At 38.5% G+C, this 19,384-nt stretch overlaps 2 protein-coding genes across 2 annotated transcripts in view; one reads left to right on the forward strand and one right to left on the reverse strand.

The window, feature by feature from the left end:
• LOC125230262 (SWI/SNF-related matrix-associated actin-dependent regulator of chromatin subfamily A containing DEAD/H box 1 homolog) overlaps nucleotides 1-2,593 on the reverse strand; it is a 36,321-nt gene extending 33,728 nt beyond the window's left edge. The window contains exon 1 of the mRNA XM_048135370.1: nucleotides 2,328-2,593. Coding sequence (XP_047991327.1) covers nucleotides 2,328-2,448 — 121 coding nt within the window. The 5' untranslated portion in view covers nucleotides 2,449-2,593. The remainder of the gene's footprint in view (nucleotides 1-2,327) is intronic.
• Nucleotides 2,594-3,268: 675 nt separating this feature from the next.
• LOC125230149 (palmitoyltransferase ZDHHC8) overlaps nucleotides 3,269-19,384 on the forward strand; it is a 56,283-nt gene continuing 40,167 nt past the window's right edge. Inside the window, exons 1-2 of the mRNA XM_048135192.1 lie at nucleotides 3,269-3,443; nucleotides 5,539-5,657. Coding sequence (XP_047991149.1) covers nucleotides 3,352-3,443; nucleotides 5,539-5,657 — 211 coding nt within the window. The 5' untranslated portion in view covers nucleotides 3,269-3,351. The remainder of the gene's footprint in view (nucleotides 3,444-5,538; nucleotides 5,658-19,384) is intronic.

Consider the following 19,384-nt stretch of genomic DNA (forward strand, 5'->3'; position numbering starts at 1 on the left):
AAGATATGTGTGTGGTAGGTAGCTGAATTTATGTTAATATTTTACGCGGTGGCACGGCACCGGGTGATCGGAACCGGCCGGTTCCTAAGCCTGGTGATAAGACAATGCGTTTGTCAGGGCCGTATTTAGATAATCGGAATTTCAGAAAGTATATGTGATTTTAATTTATTTTTAAAGATTGGTAAACTTGGTGAGTCTTTTATATTTTTGGGAAGGTTGTTATACATTTGTGCACCTTGGTATGTAAAATTTTTATTACCGAAGTTTTTAGTCCGCGTAAAGGGTAAGCATAGATTGTTTGCACTTCGAAGATTTCTTTTGCCACTTTCTTTGTTGGTTTTAAATGAGATTTGACTTCTTTGTGCAGTATGTTCCTTATTAGTAAATTGGTATTGTAACAATATAGTTGATTTATGCTCATTAGCTTAGTTTTGGAATAAACTGTTGTTGTAGGTGTTAAATGATCAAAATGAAAAAGTTTTTTTATTAATTTGTTTTGGATTATTTGGATTTCTTTAAGATTAGTTTTACACGCACTGCCCCAAACTTCGATAAGATAGTTCAACCGGGATTTTATCAGTGAATTATATATATTACAGCGTACTTGGTGAGGAATTAAAGTATTATATAAATAAACATAAACAAAATATACCCTCATGAGCCTCGTAAACCAGTTGGGAGTAAATGAAAGATCACACAACAACATTAGAAGTTTAAAAGACAGTTTGCTGAGTGATGGGTCTGCTTGGTTTTGTATTTGGTTGGTTAATCAACAAATTTTGTAACTAGCCTAAAATTTACTAATTATTTGTTTACGTTTTTTTTAAATACCTTAAAGGACATAGTATACAACTATCAAGGCAGCTAGCTTGTTCTTTGTGGACTTGTCTTTTAGACTATTTTGCTAATCATGAGTGCACATATCTTAATATGTGAGTGTGCACAGAAAAACATCCCACTTTGTTGATTGCTATAAAGCCGCTTTGCCAGTTTATTCATACAAAGATACAAGTAAATCTCGCCTTAATGGTAACCAACTAAGTGGCATGTTTTACTAAACACACTCACATATTATGTCGAACTGCACATAAAGGAGTTTTTCCTATTGCAAGTTCACTTTATACTTAGTATGAAGTAAATAATGTTCAATAGTAGGATGAAGAATATGAAGTTAAATATATACTTAAGTTAAACTTAACTTTAAAATATTGTTTTACATACATATGTTCTTCTATAAAAACAAATTTTCTAATTCCATGCAGTCTCAAATAAACAAAGTTAGTCATTCACTTTGTAACTTCACCTCATAGCCTTATGTCCATAACAATAAGGTTGAATATAAGACTGATATTTATTCAGCAAAAGCACAGTTAAATGTGCAGAAAAACAGCTGATCAATATTTTTGTGCATGTTTTCCTAGTATTTAGGATGATTATAAGCATAATTTGTAGCAGCAGAGTATGCTTACATACAAAGGAATGATACCACATCAAAATAAACTTACTTATATTATTTTCATAAATTGTTTTAATTTAAGCTAATACTATATCTGTAATTATTATTTTAATATAAATGAACAAAATATATTATTTAAAATATGAAAGCCTCAGTATTATAACCTAAAAATATTGATTTTGTTACTGCATCTGAATTTAACATATTCACTTTCTTAGAATTTTCAATTTTATCTATTCAATTAACAGATAAATAACAAATATATTTATTCAGCAATAAATATAAATATGACAACATACCTACAGACTATTGATGGGGGAAAACCAGACCTATCTTTATTATAGTGAAGCAAGGTTTACGATTTTGTTGAATTGGAGGCATATTACGGGGAAAATAACATGCTGCACATGATTTTTCTAATACATTTAACTATAATTTACTCTAAAAACCGTTCTTTTGTCTACACATTCATGACCTGTATCAGAGTGGTGTGTCATTGAAAATTAAAGGACACAATGTTACTTACGTAGTTACTGTTAAATAAAGATTATGCACTTCAATTAGAGATTATAGGTCATGATATGAATAATTGCACTTCTGTATTACATTCAACGATCAGCTGTTAATTTTAACCGACGAATGAGGAAAAGCTTTTAAAATTACATCAAATTGCATAATGTACACATGTGCTAATAGCTCTAGCGCAAGTAACAGCAATTTGTCTAGCTTATGGATGCCTGCTTAGGTATAAAACCTACCGGCTCACAAAAAAAGGACCTTGAAAACGAGGGTCACTGGACACATTGCAAATCTCCATAGCATGACCGTAACACGTGTTCTATATTAAAATAAAGTTAAGAAAAGAACTTACGTGCAGTCGCTGATGGGCCAGACATAGTAACAATGGTGTTACTACCATCGCCATTCGGTTTTTTCTGAAACCTATACTGCCTCAAATAACTTAACACACTTGGGCTTGTGCTTTCAGACATTTTTCACAGTCGTGTACACAATTCGTAGTCACCCAAATGAAAGCACTTCCCTCAAATACACAATAGTTTAGAAAAGTTTATTAGCTAAATGCTTTCAAAGTTTTACGAGAAATTATTCAAGCAAAGCACACCGAAGACAACACCACGGCCATTTTTATCCGCGAGACTGAACGTTACTTTTCTTTTCAACCAATCACTAAGAGATAAAACTGTCAGTGTACACAGCAGACCAATGGATGAAACCGAAATTTTCGCTTATCTCTTTTTTTGTCATTTGGACCAATGACAGCATTTTTCAATTTAACGAGCCGGTAGTGCTTGATCAAATGTTTTTTCGCATTTCCGATTCGATTCGATAACGGTTTTAATGTTATTGTGCTTATGCCAATTTTGTTGACTCCTTATTTACATTTTGTGTGATTGCTAATAAATAAGAAATTCGTGAATATAAATCAATAGTTATTTGAAAAATCCTTATTTGGAATAATAATAGAACTGACACTAAAAACGGTATTGACGGGTTTTTGAAATCCCTAGCCAAAGTCCCTGGTTACCATTTTGAAAAATTGTTGCAATCTATGGGAAATCCATTTTGCAAATAAAATTTGATTTCATAGAACTTGAACATAATTTCAACTGAACAAAATTTTAAAACAAAACGACAGTAATTCAATTATACATTTGTGTTTTTTAAAGACAATCATTGGAGGAACTTTTTATAGAAACATGATTTTTGTAAACGATTATTCGACAACTTTTTTCTTTAAAATGGTTGTAGGGAACAGAGTTGTTTTCATATAGCAACCCTCTATCGCTGCTGTCAGATTAATAGGTGCGGCCATGTTGATCTGTAGCGAATAAAATAGAATTATTTTGCTTTTAGGGAATAAAAATTGACACAATATGCCCAAATGCGACCTCAAAACGAGATACATCCCCGCGACCTTCGCCTGGACATTGCTTTTGGGCACGACGTCACTATTTTTTTATTTTCCGTGAGTATACATTCATGTCGATCTAGTACAAATCTCATTTTTGGTTTGACAACTTTCACACAGATCGTGGAAATTGGAGCTATTAATATCTTTGGATTCGATCTTTGCCATGTGCGGCGTCAACTTGTTGTATATGTTTCTCCATAAAGGGCAAAGGGTTTGTCAAAAACGAGTATCGAACCTCGAACTCTGAGCTAGGCCATGCCAGAGTAATTAGTGTCATTTGTATATTAATTAAATTCTATGTACACGCACCTCTCCACGTTCTTATAATACGCTTTATTGCTTACTATTCTTAAATGTTTATAAAGTTGGTAAATTTAAACAAAGTGAGTTACTTAGAAATGAGTCAACTTGATGCCTGTGATGACAAGTCTAAAATAAAATTACGAGAAAAAGCAGTTGGTGACTTTCGAGTTATGAGCATACTTAAAATTATTTCATCTTGTTACAAACTGCTGGCAAAACATACCAAACAATACATTGTAATTGACAATTTTCACATTAACACATTAGAATAAAATGTTGTTTATTTATGAATATGTTAAAGAGTTATAATAAAAAATTTATTTATACAGGTAAGTATAATTATTCTGTATCATATTTATGACATGTTTGAAAATATTTGGTACAGCTTGGCTTTAAATGTAATATTTTATAAATCTAAAAAATTATGCATCAGTTGAATGTATTTCATAACACAACTATGCTAAAAAACTTATTTCGACAGTAGATTCAAAGATTTCTCAATTGAATACTAATTGTAACAAATAATTTGTGAAAAATTGTAACACAACTCTTTCTAGCATGGTATACTTAAGTTACTCCTCTGTTTATGGCCTTTTGGACCACCAGAACCAAGTACTACTAAGTATAGCATTATTATAATCCCAATTTAATTGATACATCAGACAAATACACCATGTTTTTATTGAAGAATTAAGGAAGATTATTTAGATCAAATACAATTAATGTCTATAAGAAACTAGCGACAACTCTTATAGTTATCGAGTTATTAAAAAAATAAAGATGATTATTATGTGTGTGACAGCCTTTAACAATTTCCTAATGTTATTTGTTTTGACATGTTCTGTCAATCACTTGATGCTAACCTGAATGTTATTCTTAAGGGTCTCTCACACTAATCAATTCATTTATTATGAATGAATACAATGACACAATTTTTTTGCAAATTTAGTTAAAAGTGACATTGAGAGTGGTTCCTGATAACGATGTGTCGAACTTAACAGAAAACAAAAAAAAACACGGTGTATATTGGAACATTAAGGGGTTAACCAAAACCCATCCACCATTCAATATTTATTGTAATACTGCATTGCATTATTGGAATCTAAGTAAAATGATTTTATGTCAAATAACAATTCATACAATGATTGGAATTTTTATTATATGTTATATAACAATAGTGTTCATATCTATTGTTGTTTGCTAATTTAAATATTCTAATAAGAATTTTTCTAATCTTAAATTCTAATGATGTTTTTGTCAGTTATCTGATCTCCATGGTCTGTTCCCTTCACTAATTTTATTATTAAATAACTTTCCTTATAATTGTTTATTACATATTTACCATGTCATGGAAAGTGCCTAGTTTAATTAAAACCCCCGATACACAACTAATATAATTATTGTTCATTTCTATGGGAAAACATTTTTTTTTTTATTTTGTCAATGAGCCACATATTACTGTAAATATTGCAATATAATCAGAACATAGTGTTAGGATTATAAAAACATGATAAAACATGCCTTTTTTACTGCAAGTAAGGATGGGCATTGAAGGATGTGCCATCTTGTGACATAAATAAGAATAGGCTTAATATTTAGGTTTGTTAAGACCCAAAGAAAAATGATATCAAGAGAATCAAGACTTCAAATGAAAATTCTCCTGGTTTATTTATTAAATTTATTTAATCTTTATTGCACGAAAGAAAAATTAACCTCAAGGCTAAGCAGAGAGACTGTGTGTGTTTGTGTGTGTTTAGTTTCTAATTTTTAAGGATGTTTACTTCTTAGATATTGAATGCTTCTAAAGTAAATAAGCAAAATATATAATCTCTCTATTCTCTTACAGATGCCAGTACTATCTACAAAGGCACCCATGGGTCCCGGCGTATCAAGGTGTCATAACGTTTTTTGTTTTGGCCAATTTTACACTGGCCACTTTCATGGACCCGGGAGTTATACCAAAAGGTGAGTGTTTTCTTTCTTGTAATGCACCAAAGGTCCAAGGTCACTGTACAGAATGATGTTTGCAATTCAGTTTACCAACTCAAATTAACAATACCAAGGTGACCACTTTGGGTAGTTGAAAACTATATGTAAGGGTTTAAGACTGAAAGAACTAGCAGTCGTGTTGTCAGTTGAAGAATCCCAATTAGCTGCTGGCATATAATTTACCACACTGGCACATGATTCATACCAAGCCCGAGCAATCAATATATAATAAAAATCCTTTGAAATGCTTTGAAGTCTCAGGCATTCGGCATGTTGCGTGAGCTAAGTGTAAAAGAAGCGTAAGCATATCGTAAAAACGTTGTACGAAACTTGTAAAATTCATGGTACGTACTCAAATGCTCTTCAATATTGGCACGACAGAGCCAGACTGCGTTACGATCGGCGTCTAGCGTTATTGTCATTTTGGCTAGGCCGGCAGGGCACCAAGCGACTCGTAAGACGTACGCTATATGTGCTGAGGGTCTTAGCGTTAGGAGTTTGGGCAATTATTGGAGAATTGATAGCCACAGAACCTTTATGAGCTAGTAGCGGTAGAACTAGAACATAATGTATGGGTTGACCAAAGGCTTAGTACATAAAAGGAACTTGCCCAGTTTTTTATTTGAACAGTAACACTCAACTCGAGCAATAGAATTGAAATTCATTTGACCAACAGTTCGAGTTCAATAAAACCACTGGGATGATTGTACGATCACAATGAAAAGTTTACTATACAGTAGTATATAAGTATAAATGAATCATTTCGATCTTTTGTTGTGGTGAGTAACTTTTTTGTTTGTAGTACATAAATGATTATGTGACTATAGCAACTACCTGTCAGTGGTTCCCAGAGTGGGCTCTGACGCGTCTAACAAGAACTGTTACTTTCGGGACCCGGCAATTCTCAAATATCAGATTCGTTCGTATCTGACATGAGACATGACCTTCAAACTTTCTTCTTCTCTTCTCAGTCGTTCCCTCATGGCTGAGGATCGTGACCAACAGTGATTTCTCTCCACTTGACGCGGTCTAGGGCCATATGGACTGCCATCTGCATGGAACCACAAGCTTTCTTCACGGTCTCAGCCCACCTTAGCGGTATTCCACCCCTGGAGCGTCGGCCTTCGACTTTGCCGAGGATAATGTTCCTTTCGAGAGTGTGCTGTTTAGAACGCATGATATGCCCGAAGAACCTGAGTATTCTCTCCTGACAAATAGTTGAGAGCCGCTTGGTGATATTCAGTTCTCGCAGTATTGACTCGTTAGTTCTAAAAGCAGTCCATGGGATCCTGAGCATCCGTCTCCAGCACCACATCTCAAAAGCATCAATCTTTTTCCTGTCTAGGGTTTTTAAGCTCCAAGTTTCAGCGCCATACATAAAGATGGAGAACACCAATGCTCGCACCAGCCGTACCTTGGTTGCACGACGAATACCACGGTTTTTCCAAAGCTTCTCTAATCGAGACATAGCACCTTTCGCCATTCCTGCACGTCGACATATCTCTTGTGTATTGCCACCGCCATTAGAAATAAGCGACCCCAGGTAAACAAACTTATCCACTTTCTCGTAGCTATCAAGGGCATTGGATTGAGCAAGAACACTTGCTCGGTCTACTACCATGATCTTGGTTTTGCTGTGGTTTATTCTCAATCCAGCTTTAGCACTCTCTGCTTCAACTTTCTTCAACAGGGCCGCCATCTCCTCTTCACTCGAAGCCACAATAGTAGTGTCGTCTGCGTACCTAAGGTTTGTAATGTAGTGGCCGCCCACCTTGATGCCGAACTGTGCGTCCTCAAGTGCTTTTCTCATAATGTATTCGCCATACAAGTTGAACAGTAACGGGGACAAAATGCATCCTTGTCGCACGCCTCGCTCCGGGCGATATGGTTTCGATAATTTATCGTCCAATTTCACGCAGCTTGTGCTTTCAAGGTACAGATTCTGAATCAGGAATACAAGGTGGTCAGGAACTCCCATTTCAATTAGCACATCAAACATGGTACTCCACTTAACGCAGTCAAAAGCTTTAGCGTAATCTATGAAACACAGGAAAGGGGTCCAGGGGTCTGTTGAACTCGCGACATTTTTCTATGAGTATCCGAATATTCAAAATTTGATCCCGTGTTCCCTTGCCGGCGACAAACCCAGACTGTTCTTCAGGAATCTGTCGAGCTGTAAACGAAGCTAATCTAGCGTGTATTATATACAAAAGGATTTTACTGGCATGAGACATTAATGACAGAGTGCGATAGTTTTCGCATTTTCTCGTGGATCCTTTTTTATGAAGAGGAATGACTGAGGATTGAGTCCAATCATCTGGCCACTGACCAGTCTTCCAGATCTTGTTGCATAGTCTGTGAACCAGGCGAATGCCCTCTGCACCTAGACGTTGAATCATTGCCGCCGAAACACCATCAGGACCCACTGCATTGTTTTTAAGTTTTTTTATAGCGGCTTGCACTTCCGAGAGAAGTATTTGCGGCTCCTCAGTGTATTCGTCCCACTTTCTGTCAATGATTGGCCCCTTGTCGTCACAATACAGGTCACAACAATAACTCCTCCATCTTTCCAAGACGCAGTCAAGCTCTGTCAAGATGTTACCTTTATCATCGTCCACAATACAACATTTCGGCTTGAAGGTACCAGTCAACTGCTTCACTTTTCGGAAAAGGTCCTTAGTGTGATATTGATTAGCGTGACTTTCGATCTCATCGCATATGCCATTAATGTATATGTCCCTATCCTTTCTCGTCGATGTCTGTACCAGTCTATGTAAATCATTGTATCGGGCTCTCTGCTTCTCAGTGTCCAAGCCTTCACACCTCAGCTTTTTAGCTCAAACTTTAAAAAAACTCATTTTAAGTATTGTAAGTAAGTAAGTAAGTAAGTTAGTATATATACGTCGCCTAGAACCCATAGTACAATATTTTAGACTAGCTGAACGAAATGCAAATAAACAACCGAGATACCAATTAAGTACCAGTTAATTTGTATTGACATTATAATTATACCGGTATTCTATCCGTGCACCATAATGACATTAATGGTGTTATTCATAAACAATTAATATTAATTATTCATATTAATGGCCAGGTCCACACAGAGCAAGGTACGTTGCGAGGCAATGTGCTCGCGCGGCAAACGTCTAATATCAGACGTGCTTCGGCCGAGAAAATCGCATGATCTGCCTCGGGCCTCGGCCGAGCCGAGGCACATCTACATAGCACGTTTGCCGCGCGAAGAAAATGCCTCGCGACATACCTCGCTTTGTGTGGACCTGGCCAATAAGCAAGCTCTAGCTGTAGGGTATGTACAGTCCTCAAGAAAAAATCAACACTAAATTTCCGTCATACAATATACTCCTGTCCCCTACCAAGGGTTATGTATGTACCTTTTTGGTAAGGAGCCCCTAAAAGACAGGGAAAAGTATCTGTAATTTTGAGGTTTATGCATGATGAACAGAATCTCAATTTATTAAGTTAATGTTTTTTTTGTTACTATATAAAACATAGTGTATTATTATGTATAAATTTAATAACGACAAATAGTGTAATACAAGCCCTCTGGTGTAATAGTTGTGTAACATGCAAATATACACATCCCTTATCGATCGTAAATTCGTTTACCTCGCCTTAATTGATAAAACGTAGCGGAAGTAGTTTATATTTTATATGACTTCCACGACGACATTGACCTCGTGACCTTGGCATACTCACGCCATTGCGCGAGTCTTGTACAACTTTTACTAGTTACTTCAGTTTGCAGTGCCTAAAATATAAAGTCAACATCAAAAGTAACGGAACGGATGAAACAACGCATCAGAAGTAACTAAACATTCTGTAACCGCTAAACAAAATGAGATAGATGTGTGATCTATGTATTAAAAAAAACAACTTTGGCATTTGTGACCACTGTCAAACTATATTTAGAAAGTTAATCAGGATGTAACTACCTTTGGTATTATCCTCTACTACTGATGCTGACTGTACTTAGGTGGATCACCTCTTTTTGGTTGGTCATTACGTCCCAAGGGAGAAAAACTATAATAGTTTCAAAGGCACGTTGTTTGGGGACCTAGAGCAGACTTGATTATGTTACTTTTAGTTTAACCCTCTTCTTCATTTAAATACCATTGCAGGATTCCCAGGGGACGGCCCTGACGGTACAGTTTCTTAGTATTCCTGCTTAGAAATATCATTTATACATTATTTCTCAAACGTGGTAGGCCGAGCACATGAAACTGATGGCAGGCAAGCATGGTCGCGTTATAAACGATAAAACGTCAAGCCGTCCTTTTCGCATCATTAAAGTTTATCCAACTAGTGTGCTACGCCCGCAGATCCCAGACGCGAGGACAGGCCTGGGTTAGTTATGTGGGACTCCCTTGTCTGATGGGATCCATGGTTCACCCACTAAAACCCCTCTGTCGCCGTCTCCTTGCTATCTTACGGCTCAGCAACGACATTGGTCTAAGGCAGCGTCCCCACTTAGGCGTCGCGTGTCTCGCGGCGCGCAACGGACGTCTCCGCCACGCCTCCTGAATGTAATTCAAAAAACGTCTCCTCAGTACATTTTGTATAGGAAGGACATTCAGGCGGCGTGGCGGAGACGTCCGTTGCGCGCCGCAAGACATGCGTCTTATGAGTGTGGATGGGCCCTAAGCGCGACAGCGGTGAGCGGCGGCCATACATTGGAGCGAGACACAGCAATGGGACTTTTCATTCGCACGTATGGCTGCCGCTCACCGCTGCCGCGCTTAGGCAGCGTTCCCACTTATGCGTCGCGTGTCTCGGGGCGCGCAAGGGGCGTCCGCGCCACGCCGCTTAAGTGTAATTCAAAAAACGTCTCCTCAGTACATTTTGTATAGGAAAGACGTAAGACGCGCCCCAGGTGGCGTGGCGGCGGCGGGGCGCGCGCCGCGCCGCTTGGCGGCGCGCCTTACGTCCTTCCTATACAAAATGTACTGAGGAGACGCTTTTTGAATTACACTCAGGTGGCGTGGCGCGGACGCCCTTTGCGCGCCCCGAGACACGCGACGCATAAGTGGGAACGCTGCCTTAGACCAATGTCGTGGCTGGGCCGTTAGGGCGAGGTCCCAAGAACGCTGATGCACCTACTCTTCTGCAACCTCGCCGGCAATCGTCCAGGCTCGAATCTGACTCTTACGGAAATCGCCCCATTGACTCAGTGGGCGCGCCACGTAGATTATACATACGTCGCTCGATACCCTACCCTACCCGATTCTAGCCTACTGCCTACCCTACCCCAGATATAGGTTTATAGATAACGTAGATAGCTACAATCACTGCCACTTACATCTCCATTCAATGTAAACATTGCCTTATCTAGTTATCTCTTTTCGGGCAGTCGCGAATGACTAATATATATTAAATATCTAAACTCGCTTTATCTTATCATTAAGTAATAATGTGCTAAAACACACAATTGTTTATGGCTGTGTGATCATGATTGTTATGTTATAGGCGCCATTAGATATGGTAGAAATCACAGATGACATATTACCATAGATCAAAAAACATATGTGTAACTCCGTATTATAGACGGATAAAGTCTAAGAAAAAAACGTACCTCAAAACCCTAGAGAAAAAGGTACGGTGGCCTAGATGGCCGTTACACCTTTAGGGAACGCTCGGCTAGATGGCGCTAATATTAATATTTGACATTTTAACACATATCAAGTTAACAATATGGGCCAAATTGTCAAAACTGAGGTTCAAAAGTTTTAAGCTTGTGTCGAGAGATGGCAGTCTATGCACTGTGGTCATACATTTTACTTTGACAGTAACTCTCTATAATACTTCATACTTCATACTTCATACTTATTTATTCATAAAGCCAATTTACATGTCAACATTATAATATAAACTTAAAATTAATACTCGATCCTCTTTGCCATAGATCAAGCAAACGTATCTACTTAGCGTGTCAAATGAGCTCTGTAAAATCCACTGAGTTGTACGTCTTTATTCGCAGCTTGCAGCATTCGGGCGTCAATTTTTGTAAGTTGAAGTCAACAAAAGCATAAAAAAAATGCCTCGTTACGTGATATTAAATTGCAACAACACAAAAATTATGAACACTCAAGGGCCTGAGACATATTTAAAATCACAGGCAAGGAACGACTTCAGTACAGAATCTGACACGCTCGGCCCTTAATGCCCTTATACAAATAGATGAACTTGTTTCTTCTATGTAAATCTAGTTCTGTGACAGAAATGCACAAAAATATATGTATACCTACACAAGGAGTCGGTGTGTTTAGATGTTAAAACCTTCGCCTCCCTTTAATATGTCATGGCCACAGTATTGTTTCTAATGTCTTTAATGTCTTTAACCCTTTGGCCGCCAAAGACATTAATGTAAACGCGTTCTTTGGCTCTTACTTTTATGCTATTAAAATGAGAACTTGTATCAGTAGGTGGTTAGGCAGACTGGTGACTATACTGATGACGATGAAAAATCATAATCTATCTGGGACTGATTTTTCTTACGCGAAACACGTTGGTCTATGACCCAAAAGTAATTCTATAAACTTTATTCTGCTAATACGAGAATTCTTTAAGGTACAGCGGGGCAAATCTCGACTGGGGGGCAAATGTAACGGGTCCATTTTTTCCATGTTTTACAGTGTTTGCATTATTAAATAGAGTGTCCACCGGCTATACCGGGTGCCCGGTAATTAATGGACAACCTTTTAACCACCAAGAGGGCACCTTATACTGGTCCAGAAAATCGACATTATTAAGGTTTAGTAAAAGTCGCCTAGTTTTCGAGATTTTCACACTTTTTAAAATTTTAGGTAGTATTAAATTAAAATTTTCCGGGCATCCTGTATATGGTATGCGTGTTCAGTGGATACATGTAAAACTCAACATCATAGTGTAATAATGGAAAAAAATGGATTAGTTACAATTGCCCCCCCCCAGTCGAGATTTGCCCCGCTGTACCTTAGACGTCACCCTGCTAATAAAAGGTTGAAAATTCCAACTACTGTTTTAGGCGCTTTGTTTGAAAACCTAGCTTTTACACTTGTTAGCATTGATGACATAACGTACGACTGATAACTGGAACCCTCCAATTGTGTCATTGGGCACACCCGTGCCCAATGACACAATTTCGTTAATGAGCGCGAAGCGAAGTGGTTAGTTTTAGTTGCCATTGTATTGTTGTACTAGATTTTGCCCGCGGCTTCGCTCGCGTTAGAAAGAGACAAAAAGTAGCCTATGTCACTCTCCATCCCTTCAACTATCTCCACTTAAAAAGTCACGTCAATTCGTCGCTCCGTTTTGCTGTGAAAGACGAACAAACAAACAGACACACACACTTTCCCATTTATAATACACTAGCTTTTGCCTGCGGCTGCGCTCGCGTTGGAAGGGGACAAAAAGTAGCCTATGTCACTCTCCATAGTCTCCATCCCTTTAACTATTTCTACTTAAAAAATCACGGCAATTCGTCACTCCGTTTTGCCGTGAAAGACGGACAAACAAACAGACACACACACTTTCCCATTTATGATTTTAGTATGGATAAACCTTTTGTTTAGTTTGTGACTATAATGTAGATCTGTAAGATTGTCCCTAAATAAGACCTAAAATATGAAAGTCTCAGAGACAATTATAAGCATACTAGCTTTTGCCCGCGCCTTCGCTCGCGTTAAATTCTAAAGTTAAGCCGCGTATCGACTGCGCGCGGCTGCCGCGCGAGCCATGTTCGACCGCGCCAAACCTGCGTTTTGGTGCGCGAGCCAATTTAAAGCTCAACATTTTCATATAGCGCGGCAGGCGATCCGTGAACAAACATTCATTTAGGTCCGTCCCAATTGCGCACGCACAACACACTGACGCTCGTTTGCCGCGCCACCAAAAACCGACACGAACTGGTTCGCCGCGCGGCACGTTCGAGCGCGCCAATGTTCAAGCTGCCTTGCGCGGCGGACCCATCCCCATATTGCGCGGCCGTCGCGCGAGCCAATGTTCGATGGTTTGCCGCGCGCAGTCGATACGCGGCTTTACAGAACGCTCCATACAAACTTCCACCCCCTATTTTAGCGAAGTGTGGGATTAGAACAGGACAAAAAGTAGCATATGTCACTCTCCATCCCTTCAACTATCTCCATAAAGTAAATGAATTGACCGTGACGTCACTCCTCAGCATTTCATAGTAATTCCATATTATTAGCAAATCGTTTTGACAGTTCTTAAAAAGAAGCTGATTTGACTATTAGGGAACTAGCCTATTAGTATAGATAATTATACTGAATATAAGTTCTCTCTAATCTATTCTTTTTGACCCTTTCAATATTTTTACGTTCCTGTAACGTACCTCTGTTTTTCTCTTTATCCAGAAAATGCATCGTTCAAGATCGCTTGAACGCTAACTAGTACATTTTTGGCGTTAAGAGATTCTAACATTTACACTTGTTAGATATCGATGACACGCCAGTCGCGACTGATGACAGTGATAACTAGAGGGTGTGCCCAATGACACCATTTCGTTAATGGGCTCGAAGTGTTACAATTTGTACCTACTGTTTTAATTAAACTTTATTCAGTTTGGAGGTTTAGGCACACCTCGGATAATGGCGATCAAATATATGAAAGAGACGCGTTCCTACGCACACAGTCTATGCTCGTGTAGGTGAACGCGTACCATGCTTGTATTAGTGAGATGTGACAGGTCGACTGGTCTCGTTTTTGACAGGCGGTAACTGTGAGGTAACCGAGAGCGGGTGGGCGGCATTTTCAGCGGGGAGCGGTAGTGGCCATAGTCTATTATACTGTGGTTTCGGTGTATTTAGATCGATTCTGTCCCTTTTATCTTGACCTGCAAAGCTTTCAGGCATTCTTGGGTTCCTTTAAAAAGTTATATACTGGCCCGATTATTACTTAAATTGTTTATACGGCTCTGTTTTATCAATACCTGCCAACTGCGGGCGCCAAAGTTGCGGTCGCGCCCACACAATACTTTTCACAACAATCCAAATTCTGTTTTATTTTCCTTATCGGAGTTTCGTTTTCCGTGTTAAGATGGTTTCCTACCGACAGGGCGATGCAAGACGAGGTGGGGCGTGAATTGAAATCGAGCTGACCCTTTTCGACTAAAGATTTACATTAATGGCGTATGGCGAGAACCGTGTTTCTATTGCAGAGCTAATTGATGCTCTAATAAGTGTTCTGAACAGTTCTGAGTTCTCAACGAGCATTCTTTCGTGCGCATATGAAAACAGTTGACTTCCATACCTTTATCGGTGCACGAACGAACGTATGCTCACTCAGAAATGTTCAGAAAACTAAGTGAAAACGTAGCTTTCTATTTCCACTGAAGATGCGCTAGGCAAAAATTTAAAATTTGCCATACAAATTTCAATTCAAGCCTCGCCACTCGCCACGTCTGCGCTGCCGGTGGAAATCCACCTTTAGGGCATTCGAATCTAACCGCCTAAAAGAGCTCACATACTGGCTGTTATCCATACTAATATTATAAATGGGAAAGTGTGTGTGTCTGTTTGTTTGTCCGTCTTTCATGGCAAAGCGGAGCGACGAATTTACGTGATTTCTTAAGTGGATATAGTTGAAGGGATGGAAAGTGACATAGGCTACTTTTTGTCTCTTTCTAACGCGAGCGAAGCCGCGGGCAAAAGCTAGTAAATGTTATACATATAACATTGTGTGACAGGGACAGCGCGATGGTATTGACATTGCACACAATGTTATATAACATTTATAACAGCCAGTGTGGAAGCACCATAATAGGTATGTGTAGTGTAATAATAATTATTAATTACCTGTTTCGCACGCTTCACGATTTAGCAACTCGACTAATGTGTCCCGGTGATTAATTTCGCTGTCAACAGCTGTCACTGTCTAGTTGACACGTCTCTTAATGACATCTTGTCGTGTCATGAACCTGTTAGTTGATTACTAGTAAGGCGGCGGAATTGAAAAAAGTCGTCTAGTTTTGAAGTTGATGTGACTGGAGAGTATACTGCCGACAAGTGGTATCGTTGTGATCGGTAGACTTTACTGAGTACGAAATAATGACTTGTCGCATTCTCAGACTGTGGGGGGGTTAACTATGACGTCACAAAGATCGCGGTCCCGGGTTTCAATTTTTTGCCAATTTGTCTAGAACCCCTTATCCAATTTTGAAAAATGAGGTATCGATTGAAAGCGTATAACATGCTGATTAAGATTTCTTATATGTGAAAAGTGTAGTTTTGTTAGTTATTTTTTAATTAACAATAATGCAAAAAATACTTTTTTTTTACTCTCTTTTTTGATTTTTGTGACTCAAAAAGGTAATGAAAACGGCCACTTAGCTAAAAAATATGTTATATAAATCATTTAACTACATTATTAAGCTATCTGTTGCTTTTTAAATTTCTACGATCGGATAATAAATAAGCAAACTACAACCACATACCTGTAGGCGGGGAGTACCGCTTGACACGCGTTCCCATACATTCGGCGTCTATCAAATTACACCTCGCGCAAAATTCGTTTCAAGCAGATATACCTCTAATCTTATTCATCGTAACCTATCAATATTGGTATCATTTGAAAGGACAATTAAAGTACTTTAAGAAACAATGTCAATCATTTTCTAAAAATCAATAATCGCACGTCTGCGGTGGTTACAAAGGAAAAAAGTGGGTATGCAATTTGACTGGTTTCCTAGGTTTGATACCCTAGACGAGTTTAAAAGGGGAGGTAAAGGTGACATATGGGTTGTTCTCTGGCCTAAAAGCTATACAGAGGGTCAGGGGAGAAAAAAACTAGGGTTTAAGTTTAGTTTTAAGTTATTTTTTCTTTTTATTGTGTTAAATTTTTTGTAATTTTATCAAGGATACACGTTGGTTTCTTTTGCTGAAAATTCCCTTTTTTATGAGAAATGTTATAAATTTCATGGCATTTTCCGATAGAGACTAAAATTAGCTTTCAAATAAGGCCACATAGTCATACTGATACATAGTCATACCCTTAATATTATATAAGTAAAAGTATGACTATGTGGCCTACTGATACATAGCCATACCCTTAATATTATATAAGTAAAAGTATGACTATTTGGCCTTATTTGAAAGTTAATTTTAGTCTCTATCGGAAAATGCCATAAAATTCATAACATTTCTCATAAAAAAGGGAACTTTTAGCAAAAGAAACCAACGTGTATCCTTGATAAAATTACAAAAAAATTAAACACAATAAAATCAACAAATAAAGGAAAAAATAACTTAAAACTAAACTTAGACCCTAGTTTTTTTCTCCCCTGACCCTCTGTGTAGCTTTTAGGCCAGAGAAAAACCCATATGTCACCTTTACCTCCCCTTTTAAACTCGTCTAGGGTATCAAACCTAGGAAACCAGTCAAATTGCATACCCACTTTTTTCCTTTGTAACCACCGCAGACGTGCGATTATTGATTTTTAGAAAATGATTGACATTGTTTCTTAAAGTACTTTAATTGTCCTTTCAAATGATACCAATATTGATAGGTTACGATGAATAAGATTAGAGGTATATCTGCTTGAAACGAATTTTGCGCGAGGTGTAATTTGATAGACTCCGAATGTATGGGAACGCGTGTCAAGCGGTACTCCCCGCCTACAGGTATGTGGTTGTAGTTTGCTTATTTATTATCCGATCGTAGAAATTTAAAAAGCAACAGATAGCTTAATAATGTAGTTAAATGATTTATATAACATATTTTTTAGCTAAATGGCCGTTTTCATTACCTTTTTGAGTCACAAAAATCAAAAAAGAGAGTAAAAAAAAAGTATTTTTTGCATTATTGTTAATTAAAAAATAACTAACAAAACTATACTTTTCACATATAAGAAATCTTAATCAGCATGTTATACGCTTTCAATTGACACCTCATTTTTCAAAATTGGATAAGGGGTTCTAGACAAATTGGCAAAAAAATGAAACCCGGGACCGCGATCTTTGTGACGTCATAGTTAACCCCCCCACAGTCTGAGAATGCGACAAGTCATTATTTCGTACTCAGTAAAGTCTACCGATCACAACGATACCACTTGTCAGCAGTATACTCTCCAGTCACATCAACTTTTTCCGAGACCCTCTCGCCGCTCTACTATACACCGGAACTTGACATGTTACATTACAAGTTATACAAGCTTTTATCTAGTTTCACCTGTTCATTGTCTTTTATGGTACAAATTGCGGAATTTGTTAACCCTCGTTAACTTTTCCTCGAGGTGACACATTGCCGCGAGAGTATGTCGCCACGAGATAGATCACAAGTCTTCTTCTAATGAGGAAGCACACTGACATTTTATCCCGCCAGGCGGCGCCTGTGCAAGTGTCTAGGCATGTCACTGTCAATCATATGTAAGAGAGAGAAAAGACATCATCTTCTCGCTCTCACGTATGGACTAATAGGGTGGCGCCATCAGTCATAACCTTTGAGTGTGCCTCCTCATTGTATTAATGACATAAGGACAGGTAGTCTATCTCGCGGCGACATACTCTCGTGACAATCAGTAGGCCTAGCACTTGATGGCCGCGGGAGTATGTCGCCGCGAGATAGATCACACGTCTTCTTCTAACTGTATTAATGACATAAGGACGGGTAGTCTATCTCGCGGCGACATACTCTCGCGGCAATCATGTGCTAGGCCTACAGGTGCTAACTCTACTGGAAGGGATAAGTTCGCCTTAGTACTTCCCATCTCAATGTATGTTATTATGTACAACAAAGAGTTACTACTACTACTATTTCACCACGAAGTGACATTGAGGACAGTGGAGGGCATTAAAGTACGCCCCTCGAAATGATTGTTACCGGCCGGCCTCCGGTTTTTCAAAAAAAAATGTATGTAAAAAAATAGTGCGTAAAGTCCCTCCGCGCGGAAGGAAGTGAAATGAAAATCGGAAGGGGTATTTCAAAATTCGAGTTGGCAACACTGAGCGTTAAATGTTTAACGCTGTCAGTAGCATTAGAAGTTTCACTTTAAAAATGCATTTGTGATGCATCTGGCCCGCCTCTAAAATTCCTTAATTATTTGGCCCCCAATGAAAAAACTTTTCCCACTATTGATTTAGCGTGTCAAAAACGACCCATCGGGCCTATATGGGTTACGCCCCCGCACTTTGCACTCCGATTTACATACCTAACTTGACCCTCATTACTCCATCACCAATTGACACTGATTGGGAACCGGTTCCTCGAGTAAACACTGTTTAACCAACAAATTATACAGTCCGTTCGTTAAAGGTCGCATTTCTAATGCCTAATCAATGCAAAATCAACCTTATCAGCCGATGAAGTGAGAATGGTTGACACCATGCATTATTTTTTTCGAGAATTGTATCAATTACCTAATTATTTCATTCGCACTATATGTAATAGCCTGGGCATTAATATAAGTATTTAGCTGTAAGATTAGCTTTAGTATTAACAATATTGTACGCCGCATCGCGGTGATTGTGATGATACCACCCTGACATATCTTTAAGACCATTGTATCTAACTCACAGTCTGACAATAAACATTTCATTTCATTTCATTGCATTACGGCCCGGCCACGACATTGGTCTAAGCGCGACAGCGGTGAGCGGCAGCCATACGTGCGAATGAAAAGTCCCATCGCTGAGTCTCGATCCAATGTATGGTCGCCGCTCACCGCTGTCGCGCTTAGACCGATGTCGTGGCTG

The sequence above is a fragment of the Leguminivora glycinivorella genome, chromosome 10 (assembly GCF_023078275.1).
Source record: "Leguminivora glycinivorella isolate SPB_JAAS2020 chromosome 10, LegGlyc_1.1, whole genome shotgun sequence".
NCBI lineage: Eukaryota > Metazoa > Arthropoda > Insecta > Lepidoptera > Tortricidae > Leguminivora > Leguminivora glycinivorella.